Source organism: Megalobrama amblycephala, linkage group LG4, assembly GCF_018812025.1.
Source record: "Megalobrama amblycephala isolate DHTTF-2021 linkage group LG4, ASM1881202v1, whole genome shotgun sequence".
In the NCBI taxonomy this organism is placed as follows: domain Eukaryota; kingdom Metazoa; phylum Chordata; class Actinopteri; order Cypriniformes; family Xenocyprididae; genus Megalobrama; species Megalobrama amblycephala.
The window spans coordinates 19,244,961-19,254,689 of record NC_063047.1 but is presented as its reverse complement, the minus strand read 5'-3'; the positions used below and the strand labels follow the sequence as shown (position 1 = coordinate 19,254,689).

Sequence of the window (9,729 nt, the reverse complement as noted above, 5' to 3'; positions counted from 1 at the left end):
TAATAAACTTTTCTTTTGGAATCTTCATTTTTAAGGTCTATATGGTTCAATCCCATAGATATGGGTATCTTAATGAGGCTCCATGAATGAATGAATGAGGCATTTATATAGCTCTTTCATATGTACTACTGTACACCCCAAGCACTTTACAATCATATCAGGGTCTCTCCTCATCCAACACGAGTGTGCAGCATCCACTTGGATGATGCGACGGCAGTCACAGTACAACGGCACCACACACCAGCTGTACCATATGGGGGCCTTTAAAATGAAGATACCAAGATGAAATGTTTGTTAAAAACCAAAATATAAAAAGGACATTAATGTATCTTTAATACTTCTTGAGTAACAGGTATGCAAACTTGGGGTAAAAAACACACCGTTGGCAAATAATGCAACAAAGATTGCTAAAGTAAACAGATTTAACTAACAGACCTACCAATCTCTGCGTAAAAATAAAATAATGATGCTGCCATCTTTTTAAAGACTTTTTTATCCCCCTGTAAGCAGGCTCCAAATCTCAGGTGAAAATTGTCATTTTGAACCCCTCTACAAAATAGTGGATTACTCAGTAAATGTACATCCATGACATTTAATATTTTGGCTTTCATAACTATTTATCTTTGTCTTTCTTCAGAAAAAAATATTAACAATCAAAAATTTGAGCTGGTGAAGTATCCGAAATTTAGTTGATTTGACATGGAATGACTTGCAGAAATGTTCAAATGATGATGTGTTGCATTCGCAGTCTGTTTATAATATTTTTGTGTGAAGTTCAGAGCAGAATTTAAGCTGATAAGCACTGAAAATCATATCAAATGAGCCAATAAGCATTTGATATTGCTGATGCAAACTTTTGTTTTGCTTCTTGACATAAGTGTGGGATTTGATGTTTCTAGTCACTGCTGAGGATGGAGATGAAGATCAGGGGTTAAAGGCTTGAATTTGGGTGTGTTCCTCACAATAATATGGGTTCTGAAGATTTGGATTACAAATAAAATGTATTATTTTTATGATCATTTTGTTGTGTTTTTGTATTTCTCCTTCCTTGTGCAACGTACTAAGCAATCACGTACCTCTGAGTACAGTACAGGGCACTGGCCCTCCTGGACCAGGATTGGACACCCCTGTTCTAGTACATCTTATATTTGGACACCATTAAACCATTATTACTTACCAAATTGTAAACTTGATGATGCCAACCACTAGGTACAAAGATTATCTCCCCAGCTTCTTGAATGATCTCTAAAGGCTGACAGGCCTCTTCAAACTGTGCATACAGACCTTTGTCTTGAAGTACAAGTGCTGTTACATCATAGGCCAAGTTGCCATGACAGTCCCGGAGGAACTCCTCTTGGCCTGGAGGGTACAGGAGCCATTTCTTACGTCCACAGATGTTGGCAGACCAGCTGTAAGAGCGAAACACGTCTGCATGGAAAGGTGTCCTAGAGGCAAGAACAAAAATGTTACTATAGACATCCAAAGGAATGACAAGTAGCTCATCAAGTAGCTAACTTGACATATTTCTGCAAATGTCAATGCACACCAATTTATCTAAATTTAACAAAGAGTTAAATATAACAAAGTATGTTTGAGCACATATATAATAGTAAGTAACAGTATGGAATCTGACCTTTTGTGCTAATTACTTGGAAATAATGCAGAATCATAACTATTTCTTCACTTTACATCATAATGTTCCTTTGTTGTATATTTTTTCAAAATACAAAACTGATCAGACTTTCAATGTGGACTTTTACACCCAACTGTATGTGGACATTGATTCATACAGTACCATGACCCCTTAGGTCCCATGTAGACAAAACGATAATCATCTACTTCAGTTGTGTCCCAATATTCATTCAGCCAATCAGAGGAGAAGTAAATTGGGTTCTTGTAAGTATTATGCTCAGGAAAGTTCCTAAAATGAACATAAACATATGTGACATTATGGAGAGTATAAACTTCTTTGATTTTACTAAAACGTTTCCAAACTAATCTTATTCATCACATTCGAAACTAGCACATATTGTGCAATAACCTAGGTTATATTCTTTTAAAGAGCTGCACCTCTGCATATGCCAGTCCTTTAAGTAAAGACATCCTTTGGGTGAAGAATGCCCATTCTGTATGTACTCCCTCCAGTACTGGATAAACTCCTTAAAAGGCATGATCTGCTTCGGGTTGGAATTGTATTCTTTTGCACTGCAGTTTGCAACAGGAACAGGAGTCTCATCTGCATAATAAAATGAGGCTATTTAAGGATATAACATATTCAGGACATAGTAATACATAGGACATAGGTTGGCTCAAAAATTTATATTCACTAATATACAACAAAATGATCTTACAGTCTTTTCATTAAGTCAATTTAATAATCAATTAATTCAACAGTAATGCAAAATACATGTTTCAAATCACCCTTAGGAAAATGTTACATTAAAATTACTGAAGCTAAATAAATAAATAAATAAATAAATAAATGAATGAATGAATGAATGAATGTAAAATAATAATAATAATAATAATAATATTATGCCCAGTTACTGTAATCATAAGCTTGTCCATTGGTCTATCTTACATTTTAGAGCTGTAGCAGAGCCTATTTATAATTACTAACCTATAATGTGTGACATGTTAATGCAAGTATAATAAAATATAATAATAAAAAAAAAAAAAAAACATTCGTTACTCACCAAACTCATGTAGAAGTCTTTGTAAATTTGGTTTTCCATCAATCGTGACCCAGTTTTTTCTGCAGTTCCAATCTTCTGTGAATCTTTTGGAAAACATGCATGGTTGATTTGTAATCAGGTAGTTCTTGAAGAATTTAGAGTAAGGTATATCTCTCTCTATGTACTCAATGAAGTGAGAGGAGCAGTGCTGTTGATGGATCTGCCTGGGCATTTTGGCCAAACTGCAGCAGTTATGAAAGGTTTCCCTATCCATGACATGTCAGAAAGGAGCTCAGTCTTGTTTATTCACTAACATGCTTGATATGTCATAATATTAAAACAAAACCTTAATGAAAACTTTAAGTCTAAGTTAATATTAACATATAGCCAACAGAACACATTTCAACAGCTCCATTCCTCTCTAGTGATCGGTTTGCGTGGTTATATTTAGGTTGTAGAAGCACAACTAATGTTTCGACGGTCCAACGTCAAGCTTACGCGTAATTTCGATACGAAGTGATAATACTTTCCTACATGCTTATAAGTCGAAAATAATTGTGTGTTTCTGCGCTAGGTTTGGAACATGGCTATCCAGTTGCCCACCGGAAAAAAAAAAAACATGTGCACACCAACTCAGTGATTGGCTTGTGTTCGTGCGTAAAGAATGGGCTGTGTAACAAAATAAAAAGTTAATTAAATATCAGTTAATTATCTCTAACTAACTAAATGTTTATTTTCTTAACTAGACATATATGATGCTCCATCGCCATACGCGCGGAATCTTTAATCATTCATTTTGCACGTCGGAGTGTAAACATGAGCGCACCAAGTAATTTCAGCTGCGTTCAGCATTAGTTCAGATATATAAAGCTACAACGCGGCAGGGAACCTGCAGAAAACATTAAAATCATCCCTTTACGATGTGAAGGGATATTGTTTATCTTATTGATTGATTTACATCACAACCTACTGTAGCTGTCACTTGAAAGTCAAACTCATCATAAAGGTATGACATAAATCATGTTTTTGCTTATTACGTTACATGTATTGCCAACCACACTGGCACCTACTGTTACTGCGCATATAGAACTACTTGTGAAAATAAATGCAAATGATTTTAAGTCTTTAAATAATGTGTAAATTGCAGTACTGTGTTGGTTTCATGTCTCACAATCAAATACATTAACACTAGCCCCCGGTTTCACAGACAAGGCTTAAGCTATTCCTAGACTAAAATGCATGTTTGAGCTTTTTTAACTGAATGTAACTCGCACTGACATGTCTTAAAATATGTCAGTACCATTGTCTCAAGATGTACACCAGTAATGTTTTTTTCTAGTGAACGTTTATAAAAGCTACATGTATGTCCTAATTGAACTAAGGCCTAATCCTGGTTTAGGATAAGCCTTGTCTGTGAAACTGGAGCAATAAGTTTAATGTGATCTACAGGCATTTCATGATCTGATGTAGTGGTTTTCAACTTTTTTTGACTCAAAGGCCCTCTAATAGAACTGAATATATGTACAGTATATTAGCAAGTAGTCATCTGACACTTCTATCTACATAAAAAGTATATTAAATATGTCCTCACCCTCATATTGTCCTAAACTTGTAAAATTTTCTGTCTTATGTTAAACACAAAATATGTTCTGTTCATTTTATTGAAAAGAGATCCATTCTGCAAAAAATCATTTTGTGCTTTATAGAAGAAAGGAAACCATATGAGGAATGACATGAGGGTGATGATGAGAGAAAAGACAATTTTGGCCATGCTATTTTGGGTCATGTTTGTTTGAACTAAGCCTTTAAAGCAGAACTAAGTAACTTTTTTTTTTTTTTTTTACCTTCATAAATAGTTTTCTAAGTCCTTATGATGGTTAATTGACTTGTAGTGGTGTGTTTGAGGCGAGCACTAACCCCCTCTGGCTAGGGCTGGGCGATATATACAGCCAGAGCCGTAGATCACTGACAAGCTACGCAATATCGCGTTCATTATCGCAGATGAATCGCCTTCGATAATGAACGCGATATTGCGTGACTTGTCAGTGATCTACGGTTCTGTCTATTAAATGCCGCTCCATTTGAAAGCAGGTGATGGCGATTTAGTGGTAATCAGGGAACCGGTTTACTGACGAAATGCACGTGACCATCGCATGCGATATATCGCCCAGCCCTACCTCTGGCACGTCTACGCCAGAATACAGCACTTGCAAGTTGAGCTTCATCGACCCGACACAATCTCGCCTCATGTTCACGTTCATGCGAGAGTGACAAAATGCTTTACGGTAATTCATAAACATATATTATGACTTTATAAGACAATTTCGAAAATTACCCAACTCCATCGAGTGTACTGTATTTGCAAATTACCCACCTCCTCTTTCTTGTACTGTATTTGCAAAACTACTGCGCTGGTGAGCGTTGTAGTCGTTGTAGTCCAGAGCTGCGCTTGGAGTATTTATGACAGTGTGATTCACTGAAGGAAACTGTAGGGGGGAGCTTTGCAAATCTTACTGAGTTCCGTTTTAGAGGTGCCCAAGAATGCTTTTTCACAAGATGTAATATAAGTCTAAGGTGTCCCCTGAAAGTGTCTGTGAAGTTTCAGCTCAAAATACCCCATAGATTTTTTTTAAATAAATTTTTTTAACTGCCTATTTTGGGGCATCATTAACTATGCACTGATTTTTTTTTCAGCGCGCCGCCCCTTTAATTTGCGTGCTCTCTGCCACACGAGCTCTCGATTATATTACAGCACATTTACAAAGTTCACACAGCTAATATAACCCTCAAATGAATCTTTACAAGATGTTCGTCATGCATGCTGTATGCATGCTTCGAATTATGTGAGTAAAGTATTTATTTTGATGTTTATATTTGATTCTCTATGAGTTTGAGGCTATGCGTGGCTAACGGCTAATGCTACACTGTTGGAGAGATTTATAAAGAATGAAGTTGCGTTTATGAATTATACAGACTGCAAGTGTTTAAAAATGAAAATAGCGACGGCTCTTGTCTCCGTGAATTCAGTAAGAAACGATGGTAACTTTAACCTCATTTAACAGTACATTAGCAACATGCTAACGAAACATTTAGATAGACAATTTACAAATATCACTAAACATATCACTATCATGGATCATGTCAGTTATTATTGCTCCATCTGCCATTTTTGCTGGTGTTCTTGCTTACCTAGTCTGTTGATTCACCTGTGCAGATCCAGACGTTACTGGCTGCCCTTGTCTAATGCCTTTCATAATGTTGGGAACATGGGCTGGCATATGCAAATATTGGGGCGTACACCCCGACTGTTACGTAACAGTCGGTGTTATGTTGAGATCTGCGTGTTTTCCGGAAGTCTTTTAAACAAATGAGATTTACATAAGAAAGAGAAAGTAATGGAGTTTGTATGTCTTTTCCATGTACTGAACTCTTGTTATTCAACTATACTGAGGTAAATTCAAATTTTGAATCTAGGGCACCTTTAAATGAGTGCTTCTCAACCAAGGGACAAGGTCCACTAGGGGGCCCCAGCAAACTTCTAAGGAATCCACAGTAGGGCTGCATGATTTTGGGGGAAAAAAAATAAAATAAATAAAAATAAATTAAATAATATATATATATATATATATATATATATATATATATATATATATATATATATATATATATATATATATATATATATATATATATATATATATTTTTTTTTATTATTATTTATTTATTTATTTTTGCTTAATTGCGATTTAAAATGCAATTTATAAAACAAATGAATAGAGAAAATTACAAACAATACTAGGTTTGTTTTGCTTGTTTGTAGGGCTGCACAATTTGGCCCAAAATTGTGTGCTAATATATTAATTTGACAATCATCTTTATTGCTAAATATAAATATCAAACAATAAGACATAACTATTGTAATATGTACTTTCATTATTTAAAAAAAGAAATATGATAAATTTAAACTATTGTCACGGAACGTGAGTGTTGAATGAATCGCACAACAGGAATCCAAGAAAAAGCATTTAATAAACAAAATCGAGAATAGGGAGAACACAACCATGCAAAACAGACGAGAACGGACGAAGACTGAGGGGTAATTAACAGGGGACAGGTAAAAGAAATGACTAATCAAACCGAATGGGGAAAACAGGAGGCGTTTCTCAATACTAAGTTCGCTAAGCTCGGACTTGCGATTCTGCAAATGGCACAGCACCGTACTTGATAACGTCACTCAGCTCGCTCTGGCTTCTCCGGTTATCTGTGTATATTTTAGGCAACAATAAAACGAAATGTGTTATAAAACGCCACTCTGCCTCTTTTCGTTTTATTTAAAAAACAAATAAACAAAAACATAATAGCCTCACAAATATGGTTCAGGCATCATTGATTATCTTCAATGTCTGCATATAGCCTATTATTTATAACAAAACGAAATATTAAACCCTTCCTCTTTTTGTTTACATTTCAAAAATATTAAACAAATGTGCATACTCTTATCTTCACTGTAATAAAATGTAATATAACAAAACACAACCCTGTCTCTTTTTGTTAAATGTCAGTTTTAATGATCAATAATAGCCATTATAAAAATGTGTAGGGATATACAATAAGAAATAAATCAAACAATTCAGTCAAGCGTACAAAATCAGCGCTTTAGTAGGCTACATCAGTAAAGTTAAATAGCCTAAATATATAAAGTTTTAAACGATTTGCCACGGAACAAATTTTAGATTCGTGAGACCAAAGATCGCGAGAGTAGCGTGCAGGCGGGGAGGAGCTGAAAACGGAGGCGTGAAGTCTGAAGCTGCGTTACATTCGACAGGGTCCCTACGCAGTGTTCACTGCTCCCTACTCCCTGAGCACGGTATATCCGTTGAAGTGGACTTCGCTGACAATAATCGCTCATTTGGAACACACTACAAACGTCATCAAAGAAAGTCAACGGCGGTGTCGCGCAGATTATGATATAACAAATAAATAGATATTATAATTTACTTTTGAATTTAAAATTGACTCTTAACATTGAAGCTGTAGCCTCTCATGCCATATGAAAATAAATTCTCATTTTGGTTAACTGTATAAATGTATTCTTAATCCATGGTCTGGGTCTCATCTCGTGCGCTTGCACGCGCAGCCACATAGTAAACACTTCTGAGGTAAATAAAGTAAAATAAAAAATGACAGAGCCTCAGCTGCTTTTCAACACTTTTACTTTGTCATGCCTATTCATACAATAAAATATGCAAATACACTAATCGCCATAACCATTCATACTTTCGTTTGTATAATAATAACAAAATTTATGAATACTCAAAATTCAAATGTAAATGCCGTTTAAAAACTCTTTCAACGGCTCTGCTCCATCGTAGTTCTGACTGGTGACGCGGTGCGCAATGACAGTTGGGTGATTTTATCTCTCTGCTTCCTGTGAAGTGATGTATCGATGTTCCCTTATTCCCTATGCCGTTCGTAGTGCCCTTCGAACTGAACATGTTCGCTCCCTTCGGAATGGAATCTCACTTAAGATGGCGAAATACCCTGTGAAGTCCACTTCGCAGTCCACTTGCGGTCGAATGGAACGCACCTTGAGAGACATATCCAGCTGCAGACCCGCAGCACCAGCAGTTTCAGACCGCAGCCACAGAACGGAAGTTAGGGGCGGGGCTTAAGTCATATTTGCTCTACCATACATGTCATTTTCTTTTGCTAAATATAAGTTGTTTTTACATGGATTTTGATCGGATCGATGTCTACAATATTTAATAACAATACTTTTAAATAAAGTCACTTTTCTGTTCATATATGTGTAAGACATCGTGATGTACAATGAGGATTTTTAATTACCATGTTAATGGATAATACAAATGATTTGTTAGTCCATAAGGCATGAACTAATTTATATAAACTGTAAACAAATACTTTTAACCATATAATTTTGAAAATATATTAATAAATGTGTAACCATATATAGTATAATGTCTCCCTTGACTGTATGTGATATTATTTCTGTATCATGTTGTGAACTTGTGACAAATGGTATAAATACACGGAGGTATGGGCATTAATGTCAAAATATAGGCCTACATGTATTTAGTCATTGCAAATCCTTGAACAAGTGAAACATGCATTTAAGCCAATGAGACATTTAACAACAGAAGGTGTATATGGCGAGTGTATGATATTTCTGTCATGATGTGGTGAACAAATTTATCTTTATATATTTATATTAAGTGTTTATCTGCTATAGGCTATTGAATCTGTTCATGTCTTTCACATTTTATCATTAAATATATGATAAAAAAATAAAAATATTAAAGATTTTTTTTTATTTTTTATTTTTTTGCATTTGTCAAAGATATTTATTGTGCTAAATAAATATTAATTAATAAAACTTATTCATTTTGTTTTCAGGGATGAAAAGACAGGTTCCCTTTCGATACTTCACTCGTACTGTGTATGGGGAAAGGTCTCCTTTTTCCCCGTTACTGAAGCCTTTTTCAATAACGCAGTGTAACTGCATCGTCATTGGTTCACTCATAGACAAGTTGTTGAACCAATGACGGTGCGGCATAGCTGCGCGACCTATGGCGACAGAGCGCGCGAATATTCCCGCCGAAATGGGCGGGGTTTAGGGCTATATAAGCGGGCGTTTCGCCATAGGATTTCAGTTCTCTCTCCTTCAGCGACAACTTCACATCACTCCTCGCTGATCTCCGGCTGAAGCCTTCGCCGCCTGGAAGAAGCTCGCCTGGAAAGAGCCCCTCTGCATGACGACGAGGGTCACGGTGAGTGCGTCGGCTGCCTGGGCAGACCCCATGCAGAGGCCGCGCTCACCGGGACCTCGTGTTCTCACTGTGAGAACGAGTCTCGCCTCTCTGCGCTCGCGCCCTCCCGTCTTCTTCCTCCCGCGAGCCGGCTAGGAAGAGACGGCGGGGTAGAGCGGCCCAGCGCACGGAGTTGGATGACGTCACGCCGGCTTCCCCGCGTGCCTCACCCTCTCCCCCGAGAGAGCAGTCCCCCGTCCTGTTCTCCCGCCCTGAGCTGCGTCCCT

General features: G+C 36.7%; 2 protein-coding genes across 3 annotated transcripts in view; one reads left to right on the top strand and one right to left on the bottom strand.

Moving 5' to 3' along the window:
* Positions 1-548: 548 nt before the first annotated feature.
* jmjd4 (jumonji domain containing 4) lies at positions 549-3,367 on the bottom strand. Its single transcript, XM_048188080.1, has 4 exons — positions 2,697-3,367; positions 2,071-2,236; positions 1,796-1,921; positions 549-1,445 (listed from the first exon to the last, which is right to left on the bottom strand). Exons 1-4 carry the CDS (start codon positions 2,947-2,949, stop codon positions 1,133-1,135), a joined length of 858 nt encoding a protein of 285 aa, XP_048044037.1. The 5' UTR covers positions 2,950-3,367; the 3' UTR covers positions 549-1,132.
* A 65-nt stretch (positions 3,368-3,432) lies between these two features.
* snap47 (synaptosome associated protein 47) overlaps positions 3,433-9,729 on the top strand; it is a 90,115-nt gene continuing 83,818 nt past the window's right edge. Inside the window, exon 1 of one of the 2 annotated variants that reach the window (XM_048188078.1) lies at positions 3,433-3,681. The gene's annotated coding sequence lies outside the window, so the exon portion shown is untranslated. The remainder of the gene's footprint in view (positions 3,682-9,729) is intronic. The other variant, XM_048188079.1, reaches the window with a different exon arrangement.